The sequence below is a fragment of the Cebus imitator genome, unplaced genomic scaffold (genome assembly GCF_001604975.1).
Source record: "Cebus imitator isolate Cc_AM_T3 unplaced genomic scaffold, Cebus_imitator-1.0 Scaffold0, whole genome shotgun sequence".
NCBI classification, from domain to species: Eukaryota; Metazoa; Chordata; class Mammalia; order Primates; family Cebidae; genus Cebus; species Cebus imitator.
The window spans coordinates 3,618,304-3,633,134 of NW_016107315.1; the positions used below are offsets into that span (position 1 = coordinate 3,618,304).

Below are 14,831 nucleotides of genomic sequence, written 5' to 3' on the forward strand. Positions count from 1 at the left end.
GGTTTCACCATGTTGACCAGGATGGTCTTGATCTCTTGACCTTGTGATCCACCTGCCTCGGCCTCCCAAAGTGCTGGGATTACAGGCTTGAGCCACCGCGCCCGGCCTAGTTTTTGTTTTTTGAGACAGTTTTGCTCCATCACCCAGGCTGGAATACAGTGACACGGCCTCGGCTCACTGCAGCGTTGACCTCCCAGGCTCAGCGATCCTCCAACCTCAGCCTATCGGGTAGCTGGGACTATAGGCATGTAACACCACATTCAGCCAATTTTTGTATTTTTTTGTAGAGACAGGGTTTCACCATGTTGCCCAGGCTGGTCTCAAACTCCTGGGCTCAAGCAAAATGCTCACCTCAGCCTCCCCAAATCCTGGGATTACAGGAGTGAGCCACCATGCCCAGCCTGCACTTTAAATTGTTGCCTTCCCCAGAGCTGGGAGAATAATTGGCCAGCCTGTCACGAGTAAAGCAAGAGACCTGGGGCACTGCCATTGCCAAGTGTGCTTCACCATGTACTTGGCAGCAGTGGCCTTCGCTGTGCCCGTTCCCTCACACTTCTCACCTGCCCCAGCCTCATCTTGTCCTGTCATCCACCGCTCCTGCTTCCCCTACTGCCCCACTGCAGTATGCACCCCTCACTCCCTCACGCAGTGGCTGACCTGCCAAGCTGAAGGGAAGGCCGCAGACTGATTATATGTGCCCAGTGGAACAAACACGGTCGATCCAGACTGGCCATCTGGGAGAGGCAGCAGGGCTTTGATGACAGAAATGCCTCCATGTGAGTGGTGAGAAGGCCCACAGAGGCAGAGCTCGGGTGTTCCGAGCCCCTCCTCCCTACGAGGGCTTGACCTTTCTGGGCCTGCCCCTGTCTGCTCTTGAACAGAGCCCCTCCCCCATCCTTTCTTGCCCCTCGGCTGGGTCCAGCCGCCCACACCCACCCGTGCCCTCTGAGGGTGAACCTGCTGTGTCACCTGTCTCTGGTTTTTTGATTTGTTTAATTATAGATGAGTTTTCTGCATAATTTATTCCAAAAGCCTGGATTATACTGTACAATTAAATCACATTCTGATCAACAACTTCACATATAAAATTAACAACTGGCAACAGTTTAATCTATGCTGCTGCATCTGCACACGGACTCCTCTCCCCTTTCTCCCCTCCCCTCCTCCCCTTTCCTCCCTTCCCCCCCTTCCCTGCTTCCTTTTTACCCTCCCCCTCCCCTGAGTATTTGCAGCTGCCCCTGAGCGGGAGGGCCCCCACCTGAATGTGTTGCAGTTCGACCTGGGGCCTCCCCAGCCTTCAAGCTGGGGTCTCAATGGTCCTGTCTGCTAAGGGGGTCCTCAGCTGCAGCTCCTTACTCCACCTACAGATGATGTCACTCCCTGGCTTGATAGTGACATCCGCTGACTCCTCTTGATTCTGAACCCTGGAAACCAAGGCCTGGCATCCTGCAATACTGGGTGTCATCTTTCCTGCAGAGCTGCCTCAGCCTGCCAGGCCTTTTCTGCAGCGCCCCTCCCCACAAGCCTCCCCACCCCCCACACAATTTTTCATCGAAGATGTCCTAAGCCCTCAATAAGTCTTTAGATCTTCGAGGAGGAGCTGTATTGCATGAGCTGCTAGCCCTCAGGGGACTGCCCAGTAAAAACCTGTGGATTTGCCCATTAAAACTATTCAGCCAGTCATTATTACCCCCATTTACAGATGGAAAAGCTGAGGTTCTGAGGGTCAGAACTCTCCAAGGTCACGCAGCAGCAGAAGTGCCTTTTTTTCCCTGAGGCTTCCCAAAGGCTGCAATATCCTGGAAAGATGGGGTCATGGAACAGATGGAGTCAGGACAGGTGTCCTTCTCTCTAAGTATGTGATCCTATACTCATCCTTGCCAGGGGCTTCAATTTTCTTGTCTGGGAAATGGAGCCACAATGTGTTCACTTCCCTAGGGTCGGGCACATTGAAGGATGTGACTCAGTCCCTAGTCTCTTGTGCCCACACCAGTCATTAAGCCACTGCAGCACCTAGATGCCTGCATCTCCTCCTGGCCACTCTCCCCTCACTGCCTTGTTAATTTGGCACTTAGAAGCACTTAGGGATAAGCAGTGTCATCTCAATGAAAAGCATGGAAAATTACAAGGATGTGGGGAGCCAGCAGGTGCACCTCCCTGTTGGGTGTGGGGCCTGTGGGCAACACTGTCTGGTCAGGGAGGCATTGGCTGAGCCGGGTGCTTGATTCCAAGCAGAGGGAAGTCTGGGCAGGATTTGATCAGCTTACCTTTGACCCAGTGCAGGTAGAGATTCCCATGCATCCCTTGTGTTTCCAAGGCCCCCTCCCTTCTGCTGGAGTGAGTACGATTGACTGGCCAGGGTTGGACCTGGTTTGGTGGGTAGCTTCTCAGCCTCCAGGCAGGAACAGTGTGGGTGCATAGTCAACTCCTTGCCCGCTCAGTGCCTTTGTGTCACCCTTTGGAGCTGGCACTGGGACACTGGTCAAGTCCTAGAACCCAGAGTCACATCTCTGTGACAATGGAATGAATTATCTATCATTTTCTTTTTAACTCTGGGATACACATATTGCCTCCTAATTGGGTTTGGTTTAAGTGAATAATCAGAGTAACTTGTTTTCCCTGGCACTGTGCTGATGGGCAATATGCTAGGGCCTGGGGCCTGCCCAGCAGGTCCAGGATGCCAGGCAAAGGGTTGGAGCCACCCCTAGACCTTGGGAGGACGTGTATGTGGCCTGCTGTTCCATAGCAGGCCAGTTCCTGCAGCCCATAGAAGAGTCTAGAGCTACTCTGCCTCGGGGTGGGAGTGAGGAAACTGTGTGTAAGAGAGAGACAGAGAGGGAGGGAGAGCGAGCGTGTATGTCTTGGGGAAGAATTGGACTTTATCCTGAGACTTGGCTCTTCTAAAAATTATTTTAGTGTTGAAATAGCCTTTTTAGATGAAAAGATGATGATTATAATAATAATGTGTTGTCTGGGCAAAATAAAACTTGGCATCCATGTCTCTTCTCCCAATTAATTTTCTTTTACTTATCTGTGAAATCCTGGAAGCAGAGACCTATAGACATACTAAGAGTCAATAGTCTGGGGTGGAATCAGTGATGTGCTGGTAAATGTTTACAATGTACTCTCCAGGGGGAAAAACATGGCTTCTAGCATTTGCCAATTCCTGCGGTGTAAATATTCCCACCATGACCTATTTCAAGCTCCCCAGGTGATGGTACCGAGTGCAGAGTTGGAAGGAGGTGCACAGAATCTGCTTTTGTGAGTCAGCTCTTATGGCTCCATCACAGTTCTGGGGAAAGTCCCGTGTTCACTACTTCCTGGATAGGTGACCTTGGGCAGATCAGTTAAACCCCCAAGCCTCAGTTTCCTTATCTGTAAGGTGAGATGATAGTGTTTGCTTCTTTGTGAGGACTGAAGCAAGAAAGCAGGTGACGTGGTGGCACCGCACCTTGTACATAGTGGATGCCCTTGCACATATGAGTCCCAGGAAGGACTGATTGGCATTTTATCCCCTACACCAATCAGTGGCTGAGGTGAGGGTCAGGGCCAGGGCAGAGCTAATGGTTCCCTTCAGGGATCAGATCCTCACTCTGCCCATTTGCCCCCTGCCTGACTGACTGTGATAGCCCATCCCAACGTTAGTCCCCAGGGCTCCATCTCAGGAACACAAAGGAGCCACCGGCTGGGTTGTCCACCCACAGCCAGGCCCAAGAGATGAGTGCCCGATGAACGGGGCCAGGGATCATGCAAGCTCTCGATTCTCTGCTGCCCTTTGCCCTCCCCAGGCTGGTAGCTGAGGCCTGCTTGCCCATCTTAGCCCAGCCTGCAGCCTGGCCTCCACACACACTCAGGGTTAGATTTTCCCCTGTGGTGGGGAGCAGAGGAGGGAATCAGGCCATGGTTCAGCCAGCAACAAGCCGAAGCTAATACCTCTTTCTTTTGATGTTGATTTTTTTTTTCCATCATGGTCCTGACATTCAGCTTGGCAAATTGCAATTAGTGATCTGCCTGCCTCCTGCTCTGAGTTCCCATGCCAACCGACCCAGGCACATACACCACAGTGGCATGGACCCAGCCCCCTAGCCACAGGCCTGAGGTGGGAGGCAGGGCAGGAGGCCAGGTGGAGGCTTGGGCTCTTCTGACCCATGGAGCCAGAACAGTCCTGGCCCAAGTGTCGCTGGGCAAGGCAGCAGGCCTAGGGAGTTGGGGCCAGATGCAATCTCCTGGACCCCAGGGCTTCCAGGGTACCTCCAGAGGCTGGGGGACTGGCATCACCCTGCCCCTGCTCCACCCTGTGGGCTGTGTTTGACCCATGGCTTTTTTAAATCTTCATGGTAATTTTTCTGTGCACTCTTCCTGGAAAGGCCTTGGTTTGTAAAATGGGAGTGTGTCAAGTGTGACAGAGAAATTGAGATACCTTTTCAGATGCATGAGGGCAAAGAGCACCTTTGTGGTTCTGTGTGGTTCTCTCCGGCTGGCCTCTGGCAAGGTCTGGTGTGGTTTTGCTCACCTCATCCGGCTCTGCCTAAGGGAGTGGGTCGCGCATCTGAACCCAGGCAAGCCTCGCCCCAGACACTTTCCCTCTTGTCAGAAGGAGTAGGGTCTGAGAATAGAGGGCCATGTGACCAACTGTCCATCCTGTCCACTCACAAAGATCCCCATGCAATGAGTGCCCTTGACTTACCTATTCTCATGTGTTCTTATAACACCCTGAGAGGTGGCCCCAAATTATCCCTGTGAGAAGGAAGCTGAGATGCAAATGGGTTAAAACGATCCCAGAGTGGTACCAGTGTGAGGGAGACCTGTGCAGGCTGTGGCTCAGGTAGACTGTGGGGCAGGATGGTCTGCAGTGGACCCATGAGTCTCGGGTAGGCATCTGTCTACCAGGGTATTGGACAGGCAAGGGCTGCCTGAACTGGAACTCTCCACGTCCACTGCTCAGGTGAGACCTAGAGGGGCAGGGACCTGCCAGTTACGCAATGACTTGGTAACAGCAGTGTTCCCTCCCCTTCCCCAGGCCCCACCTGGCCTTGGGAACAGATGGCTTCAAGATCCAGCAGACCTCACCCCCTGAGGCTCCCTCGTGTCCCCCTCCTCCCTAGTGTCCAGAAGTCCCCATGTTCAGAGCAGCTACATCAAGGGCTGGCTCTTCACAATGAACAGTGGCCTCGCTGCAGGCTTCTCCGAGCCTCTGAACTCCCTCAGCACCTCCACAATGCAGTCTTCTCTCCTCCCTGCCACCCCACAGTGCATGAGGAGAGCCTGGGCCACCGGGTCTGGACTTCAAAGGGGAATCGCAGGCGCTTGCTGGTTCCTTGCTGTGGTTCCTCCTCTAGTGAAAATTAGGGTGTAAGTGGATGACTGCCCCTGGTGCCCCCGGGTGGCTGGGGCGGGGCTGTGCCAGCTCCACGTGGGCCCTCCTGATGCCTCTCTCCTCTCTCTGCATGCAGGATGCAGCACTGGGCCCGGCGCCTGGAGCAGGAGGTTGACGGCGTGATGCAGATTTTTGGAGGTGTCCAGCAGCTCCGTGAGGTGAGTCCGGTGCCACTTGCTGTCTCTTCCAAGGGAAGGGGGAAAGCTTCAGAAATAAAGAGTGAGGAAGATTGGGTTTAATGGATGTCCTGGTGTGGTGGGACCTGGTGGGACCTGCTGGGCCCAGGGTGGTGGGGAAGGTGGGGACATGACTGAAGAGCAGCGCTCCTCCAGGGCCTGGCCTGCTCTTCCTGAGGTCATGGCCAGAGCAGTGACCCAGCTTGGATGCGACCCTGTTGCCGAGAGGGATTTGGGGCTTTTGGGGCTTTCAGGAGGGAGAGGTCTGTGTCTGAGGCACACCTGGGATGGGAGCTCAGGCCCAGGAGGGACCAGTGGATGTGGGGGGTGCATGGGAGCCAAAGGGATCCAGGAAATGACGGGGTGGCCGGCCCACGCCAGACCGAAAGCGGTGCCTGAGGTGCTGTAGCAGGAAACAGTGGAAATCCCATGCCTGGTGAGATGAGGGATCCAGGTGCGGGAGGGGTGATTGATTAGGCACCAGCCACCACATCCATCCTGGGAGATTATGTTAATGTTTGAAATAGTGATGTGAAGAGCAGGCCATCCGTCACCCCCGGAAGCTGCAAAATGTGCTGCTGTCAGGCCCCGGGCTCCTGAGCCATTGCTCTCTATGTGGAGATGCAGCGCATTGGAGGGCCGAGCTCTTGGAGTGACAGGGCTGCGACTCCCGGGGTACGTGCACTCTTCGAGGATCTTGTTGCCGGAGGCTTGGGCCAGGAGGTGCTGACCAGAACCAAGCAGGGGATTAAATGGGGGTCTCCCACTGAGAACTGCGGAGTAAACCGGCCTACTATGGCTGGTTCAGCCGGGAGTCCAGGTCCAGGGTTTGGGAATTATATACCCACTGTGTTCCTGTTGTCCCTGTTGGTCAGGGCCAGGGTCAGCAGATGTGGGACAGGGACCATGGGGATTGTCCAGAGTCCCTTCCTCATGCTTAGCTTATAGCTGGTATGCAGGAAGTGGGCTTGGCAGCCAGTGTGTTGACATTGGGTGTGGTTGTAGGACCTCTGGCACAGGCTGGGGCAAATCAGGGGTGGCTAAGGACGTGGCAACGCTGTGGGGAGGGAGAGTCCAGGTCCTGGAGGTCTGTGACCTCCCCGTCAGTGGCCTAGCGACACTCAACATCCCTTTCCTGGTTGCTAGGCTTGGATCTCAGTAGCCCCCATCACACTCTCTTCCTGTGAACTCTCAATGACTCAGCCGCACTTGGAGGCCGGCAGAGCTTTCCAGAGACAGTGCTGTAGGAAAAGCTGTTCCGGAACAGGACTCAATTTAGGCTCAGGAATAGCACCCAACACTAACCAGGCTCCAAGCAGCCACTGCCAAGGATAGCTGTGTGGGCTAATGAAGGAATGATAGCTCCGTGATGTATACATCCAGCACCTTTCCAAGTTTCATATCAGGACATAAGCTATACCCCACATCAGGAGTTAACTGTAGCCCTCCGGTCAAGAATCCTTCATACTTCGAACCTTCTGCTTGAGGATGTTTATTTTATACTTACGGGCGACTCAGGCTCTGAATATCTGGCAATGAGAAAATAATGTACACACATCAAGCGTGAGGTCTGCCTGGACCAGTGAGCTTGCTGGATTGTGAGAACCAGAGATGGAACCCCAGCTCAGCGTACCCATCGTGTGCCCCTGGGTGAGCCCTGGATCCTCTCCGATCCGCATTCTTGACCCCTGACACAGCTGGGAAGTCTGACTGGAGGATGAAGTGGTTAAAATAGCAATGGACAGGCTGATACAGATATGCCCGTTTTTGGAAATCAAATTTGAGTTTCCCTTATTGGTCGTTTTCACTCCCAGGGATCATTTACCTTCCTTTCTGATGGGACTTGAAAGATTCCAGACACTTTCATCAGTGAGCCTGTCTCCCCCACCCCCTCCTGCCCAGCAATCACCAAGGTGGTCGTGCTGCTGGCTTGTAGCAGAGCTGGGGCGTGGACCCTGGGCTCCTGACTCCTGTTCAGGGTGCAGTTCTGGCTCTGGCTCTATTTCCCCTCTTGGTAGGGTGGACAAGATGAGCCTGGGGCAGTAGGGAGCTGGGCCAGAGCAGGGCCATGCTCAGCGTGGCAGACAGGCATGCAGAGAAGTGCTGACCTGGCGTCCCCGGCTCTTCCTGGCACTCTGGTGGAGTGCCTCTGCCTGCTGATGGCTGCCAGCTCTCCAACGGCAATCTGTCCTGCTCTAGTTTTCCTCATCTGGTTCCTCAGCCTCTTACTTCCTGCCGATAGCTATGGGTCTGTTTCTTGGCACAGAGCACTCTGGTGAGGTGGGTGTGGGGTTTGGGGGGCAAGGCGTAGAGTTCTAGAGGAAGAGGGCAACCCTGTGGGATTGCTCCCTAGCCCCTCACGACTCACCCCGGACCCTGACTGAGCCACCATTGCTCTCCAAAAGCACACAAAGATGGTCCATGTGCCCAGCCCATGGCTGGCTCTGACAGGTCAGGAAGATGCTTGGAGCAGAGCCCTGACCCAGCTGTGATGCTGCTGCAAACCCTGGCACCAGCCCTGCCAAGCTGGCAGCCTTGGCCCCACTGGGGCTGCCCTTCCTCAGCCCTCCTTGATCTGATTTTGAGTTGCCCCCCAAACGGCTGGGGTGATCCTGGCATCCAGGCCCCTTGGCCTTCTTCCCTTTGAAGGCTGCCCAGCCTGCGTGCCCCCATCCTAGAGGCTGCCCTACACCCAGTAGCTCGGAACCACGAGGGCTGGAAGCTGCCAGAGTGCAGAAACTGCAGACAGTAGCATTTGGGAATGTTTTCCTTGCCTTGGCACTTTCCTCCTCCTGACCTCACCATAACCCCCATGGGTGCATGGCTGGGTGCAGACTGGCCCATCTGCAGGTTGAAAACTATGGCATACTTCTGTGGCATGCAGGCACTCCCTGTGAAGACCCCATTTCATTTCTTCATCTAATACCACAGCTAGTGCATAGCTGGAGCTCTCCTTGTGGCCTGGTGCTCACGTGCTGGTCCCCTCCCCATGCTTGGCCAGACACCCTGAGCCGAATCCTCCTGGGTTCCCCAGCCCAACTCCTGCCAGCCATGGCCCACTCTTGGCCTGAATAGGCCACAAAACTATGGACCCTACTGTGTTCCCCCCCTGCAGAGCCCCTGGGGCCTGAGCAAGGTCTTTGAAGCCTACTTTCCACCCTCCCTCGTCAGCACCATATTGTCCCATCCTGGGGGAGAGCAGAGTGCATATGCTTGGGCTCTGAGCTCCCTTACATAATGAGGTTGATCAGGATGAATAATTCATCAGGTGCCTGGGGGTGCATGGGGAATCGGTGTGGGGAGGATGTGGAGCTGGGACAGGTCTCCCCTCTCTGAAGCCCAGGTCACTCTGATGGGTACAGCCAGGAACCTACCTTCATCCGGCTAGGTGTTTAGGCTCCATGGGGAGCAACGCTGGGAACCTGGTGGGAAGGAAAGCAGGAGGGATTATAGTCAGACACAATGAAGAGATGGTTGGCTCCTGAGGCACGCCAGCCCTGGGATGCATTCCTGACCTCGGAGAGACACCTTCCTTGGAGGATCTCCAGAAGGAGGGAAGCTCCTCTGCCTGGGATTGGGGCTGAGGCTAGAGCTGCCTGGCCAGAGCTGGCCTAGGAGCAGGAACCTGGGGCAGCCATGTTCAGAGGCCACAGGCTACCCTCTGGGAAGGCTCAAGCCAATTCTGGACCCGTGGAAGCCTTTCCCAGTCCTCATCAGCCACTCATAGCTTGCCTGCCAGTCAGGGCAGAAATGGCATATGGTGCGACCCATATCCCGGCTGCCTCCACCCCTTGATGGCCTTAGCCCAGCTACATGCTGCTAGTTATTCCTGTGGTCCTATCATACAAATGGGAAAACTGAGGCCCTGGCTGCTGTTTCTACCAGTCAGTCCCGTCCTGGATCCCTGGCAGGCCAGCCCTGAGTGGTAGAGGGGAAGCTGGCTAGCAGAGGAGCCACCTGAGGTAGCCCCTCCCCTGGACTGCTGAACCTGTATTCATAGAGAAGGGGACCCTAGGACTTGGAAACCCCCTACCTGAGTCTTTTGTTCCCCTCCCCACTGCTGTGCTTCTCTGGACAGTCATGGTGATTCAAGTTGATGGTGTCTGTGTGTCCCCACTTCTTACGGGTAGTCAGGAATGGCATTCTCCAACCAGTGGTGGCAGCACAGTCCTACTCCATCTTGTCTGCCCCTGGCCATCTCTGTGCCCCGTCTGCTCAGCACTCCACAGGAATATGTAATTAATATTTGTGGAGTACCACAACTGGAGCTGGCTCCCAGCATGGACCAAAGCCTGGCCATGTCCAGGGCCCCTTTCCCAAGGGGTCATGGAGGTAAGACAGGGCCCCTCTGCAGGTGTGTTTGAGACAGGCCTCCTCTTGTCCCCTTCCACCCTCCTCCTCAGCTGGCACAGCCAACTTCAGAAACACATGCATACTCACACACTGACTCCTGGGGTGCTAGCTGAGGCTGCACTCTGGTTCCATCTAGGGAGGGTGCCCTCTGGGCATCTGGGCATCTCAAGTGGGGTTAGCAGTGCCTGAAAGTACCCGGGAACCTCAGAACCTTAGAGGGGCTGGAGCAGAAGAAGAAGGAAGCCAGTGGGGAGGGGCGCCCAGAGGGCCAGGTAAGAGTGGAACAAGAAATTGTTACCCCCAGACCCCACAGAAGGTCCTTTCACCAGAGCACTGTGGTTCACATGTGCCCCCAGGACACAGGCATGCAGCTCCTTGGCCAGGTCCCCCACTGGCACAGGCTGTCACACTGACGCACTGAGTCAGGTGAAGGGTGGAAAGTGCAGCATAGCCCCTCTGCAGGGCTCCTGCAGCCTTGGAGCCGGCATCTCAGGGCTCTGCACTTGCTCTTTGTGCAGCCTCCACCCCTCTACCCAGCCACCTCCTGGTGAGGCCCAGCGGCACCCTCATCTCCTGGTGTAGATGATGGGGATGTGGGGCGCATCAGGGTGGGGGGCGATGGGGAAGCGCGGGTGTGAAATATGCCGCTGGATAGGGATTGCTGTCGCTTGCCTTCCTAAAAACCCATATATATTATTCTTTAATGGAAAGTTAATTGTCTTATTATTCCCTCCATATGGTCCTCTTGCTTGGCACCCAGCGGGGATGCGTGGGGCTAAAAGGGGGGCTCCTGGGAGGGCGTCTGAGACGTGGTGAGGCCGCTGCTCGAGCATAATTGGGTAGAGAGAGGCAGATGCACAGCAGCCTGACCAAAGCCCTGCCTAGACCCCCTCTGTGTCCCCCCAACCCAGCCTGCTCTCTACCTCTTTCCTTCCCATGCTCTGACCTGGGGGCAGCCTCTTCTGGTACCCTCTACCTCCACCCACTGTAAAGTCTGGGAATGTTCTCTCCTAAGCACGGTGTGGGAGACACAGGATTGGATTGGGAGTGGCTGTTGCCCTCCTGGCCCCTCCATCCCCCTCCCCCCCCATATACACACACACACTGTTGTTGCTGGCAGCAGAAAATTCCATTTTTGAGAAGCTTTTCTAAAGCCATTTCATCCATGACAGGCGCTCTGGCCTGGGCCAGCTGACTGGCTTAGGTGGCCCGTATCCTTCCACACACCCTCACCAGAGAGGGGCTGTGTGGTCAGGGGGACTGCTGAGATGCCTGCCCCAGGGACCTGGCTTATGTTGGCCACCCCTTCTGTGGCACCAGCCACCTGGAGGCTCCCCCTCCCTAGTGGCTCCTCCAGTGCTGGTGAGGCTGGGCCAGGTATGGGTCCCCTTCTTAGCCCCTTGCTCCCTGCCAGGCCTCCTCTATTCCTGCTCCCTGGGATGAGGGTATCATGTCAGAACAGCCTAGAGCAGATGGAGATGTGTGACAGGAAGGCCCCAGAGAGGCCTGGGTGCACATGGGTGCCTGGCTTCTAGAGTCCGGGCAGGGCAGGGCTGGAGCAGGGAGCCCTGCTCTGAGGCATCTGGGATTCTGAGCAGCCTCAGCAGGGAGTTGCCCCCTAGGTTTCTATGGAGGCCATGGGGGTAGAAGGGCAGGTCTGTGGGAGCAGAATCTCTGGGTGGGATCAGCTGGTGGTGCAGTCATGGAGAGGGCCCCCAGCTTCCAGCTTGTGCCAACGGGTCACTACAGGCATATCCAAAATCCGTTCCCAGGAGATGGGGAACAGCTTGGAGTAGGAGAGAAGCGGTAGGAAAAGCTGTGGCTTCTGAAGGTAGGACCTGCCTGTGGTCGCACAGCTGAGGCCTGGCTGGATTTGGATTTGAATCTAGGGCCTGTGCTGGGGCAGCAGCTGGATGGTGGGAGGTAGTGAAAGGATGAAGTGGACAGGAAGGGCAGGCACTGTGGGACCTGGAACATGTCCTGCCTCTCTGAGCCTTGGTTCCCTCACCTGCGAAACGGGGATCCAAACAGTCCTCTCTCACGGGGTATGTGAAGATCTCAGGGGAGCAGGAGCAAAGAATGGCTGCAGATAGAGCCCTGCATAAGTGTGGAGTGCTTTTGTACCACTCACCCACGCAACCACTATCAGTTGCCTGCCCTTCCAGAGGTTGATCATAGTTTAGAAAAGTTCACATGCCCAAGGTGTCCTCTCGGCTTGGTTCAGCCCAGGGGTTTAGAAATTGGTCCCCTCTTCTCTGCTGATTGTGACACCTTTTGGGGAGATCTCCCTAAGATAGATACAGAGGCTACCAAGCTGGGGCAGAGCTTGAAAACACAGGGCCTGTGGGCCAGGGAAGTGTAGGTGGTTTCTTTGGCCGGAAATCCAGGGAGCCAGCTTCAGAGACACTGCAGGAGAGGGGGTGGGTGGAGGCAAAAGGAGGGGCCCTATACCCTGGAAGACTGTGAGCCAGTTTCTCTAATCAGTCAACAAGTTGGCAACTTGTGTTTTAGGTCCCATGGACTTAGAGAAGGGAATGGACAGCTGGGTGTGGTGGCTCATGCCTGTAATCCCAGCACTTTGGGAGGCTGAGGTGGGCAAATAACTTGAGGCCAGGAATTCAAGACCAGCCTGGCACACATAGCAAAACCCCGTCTCTACTAAAAATAGAAAAATTAGCTAGGCATGGTGGTGGACACCTGTAATCCCAGCTACTCTGGAGGCTGAGGCAGGAGAATTGCTTGAACTTGAGAGGTAGAGGTTGAACTTGGGAGGTGGAGATTATAGTGAGCAGAGTTTGCCCCACTGCACTCTACTCTGGGCAACAGAGTAAGATTCTGTCTCAAAGAGGGAGAGAGAGAGAGAGGATGGAGTGGAGTGGAGTGGGGGGCCTGCAAAGCCAACCAGATCTGAGCTGTGCCTAGATGTTGGCATTGGGAATGGGGAGGTTAGTGGGTAAGAAAATAGTGGCCGAGGCCAGGGCTGAGGATCGGGGGTTCTTGAGGGTAGAATCTCTCAGGATCTCTGCAAGGTTCTCTGCCTGGGTTCTCTGTCCCTTGGTTTAAGTAAGAGACCATCTCAGTGGCCATGAGCAGAACCTCCCTAGGCAGATGGCACTGTTCTGCCTGGAAGATTTTAGTTACTAACCCTTGGCTTTGCTGCAGGGCCCTTCCCTGAAGTGAGGGTCACTCAATCCTTCCATCCTGGGAATTAGCAAGGTTTGTCTGTGAAACTTCCTAAAACCCTAAACACACAGACACACACACACACACACACACACACACACACACACACACACACACTTCTGATGAACTTGCTGGTTCTCTTCAGAGCCTTGCAGCAAGACGGCAGGGGGAGGTTAGCCTGGACTCAGCCCTTACATCTTGTTGAAGAGTGGCCAGGGTCTACTGTCAACCCGACTGGCCTCTGCATCCATCTCTGAAGAGGGACAGGCCTGCCGTGTCCAGAGCCAGAGGCTGTTCTGGATGTTGGAGGGTGGGAGATAGGGCTTGGGGATGGAGGGCTGCGTGGGTTTCATGCTCGTGCCCCCCCACCCCCAGGGACAGTTGAACCAATCTGCATTCCTCCCCCATCCTTCACTCCCTTTCATTGCTGGATCGGTGGTAGCCACAGGGACACTTGCTTCAGATTTGTGGAGCCCCAAGCACTTGGTGGAGGCAGAGAAGTAATTGGTTCTGACAAACCACAGCCAGCCCCAGGGGCGGCAGGAGCAGCATTTACCGCATCCAAGCAGGAAATGGAGGCTCAGTACGGCCTCCCTCCACCTTCTTCAAGTGTGTCTGCCCTCACCTTGTAGGTAGAGATTTTGTTTGAAGAAAGTTACGGAGCCATAAGCCTTTTCTCTTTCGTATATCTCTCTCCCAGCCCTGGGACCTGATGGTTCTGAACAGAGGCAGGCCTGCTCCATGGAGAGAGGGAGAGACTGAGGCAAGGGGTGGCTCCTGGGCAAACCCCCTTCTTGTCCTCTTTGGGTTGTCCTGAAGCAAGAAGCCAAGTGAGCAACCCTCAGGGCTTGAGTGCCTGACCTCAGTATGCAAGGATGTGGAGTCTGGATGGAGAGGCAGGCTATGCACACACACAGGCGTGCAGGTGGCGTACACGTGCCTGTGGGCTATACATGTCCATAGGTGCCCACAAGGCTGGCACGGAGGAGGTGCCCAGCTAGTCACTATTCAGTAGATGAAGAAGCAAAGTGGCAGGCCTCTGAGCACTGAAAAGGGACAGATCTGGACTCTGACTCTGTTCCATTCAGCCTTGGAAACCGTCCGCCCCCATGGAGAAACTGAGACTATTGCATCAGAGTTGACTGAGCCTTGATGCCAGATGCCCTTGGAGAGGTAGCAAGCATGGGGCCAGTGGTGTCTGATACATGCTGCTGCCTTCAGCTTTTGCATCTTTCAGGTACAGATTGAAGATGGGGGTTGCCAGGAATCTTTGGCAGGCCCAATCTAGTGTTCCCATCATGTGAGGTACGGAGACCATGGCCAGAAGGCAGGGTCATGCCCAGGCTCTCCAGGAGTCCACCTGAACGGAGGTGGTCAGACTGGAAAGGCAGCTAGCCCTGGTGATTCTTGGTCCCGTGATCCACTGTAGACCAAATTCCTGACCTGCCGAGGCTGGTGTGAGGGGGAACATGGGCTGATTGTGCTGCATGAGAGATGGGCAATGCTGCATGGGGAATGTAAGCGCACATGCCTGCACATAGAGAACAAGTGAACCCATGTACGTGAGTGCTATGAGTAACGTGAGCATTTGTGTGTCCACAGACGGAAGTGGTCATAGAAGTTGAGTGTGTGCATGTGTGTGTGCGCAAAGGCACGGTTCTGAGTGCTGCCTGTGGAGGTGTGAGCAGGCGCACATTAGTGTTGGGTGGGATTGTGAGGAGGCAGGTGCAGAGAGCTCTGTC

General features: G+C 55.3%; 1 protein-coding gene across 8 annotated transcripts in view; it reads left to right on the forward strand.

Annotated features, from left to right (window-relative positions):
- Positions 1-14,831, forward strand: part of CACNA2D2 (calcium voltage-gated channel auxiliary subunit alpha2delta 2) — a 140,115-nt gene that overhangs the window by 21,206 nt on the left and 104,078 nt on the right. For all 8 annotated transcript variants that reach the window (XM_017534865.2, XM_017536278.2, XM_037740196.1 and 5 more), the window contains exon 2: positions 5,454-5,535. In XM_017534865.2, the coding sequence (XP_017390354.1) occupies positions 5,454-5,535 (82 nt within the window). The remainder of the gene's footprint in view (positions 1-5,453; positions 5,536-14,831) is intronic.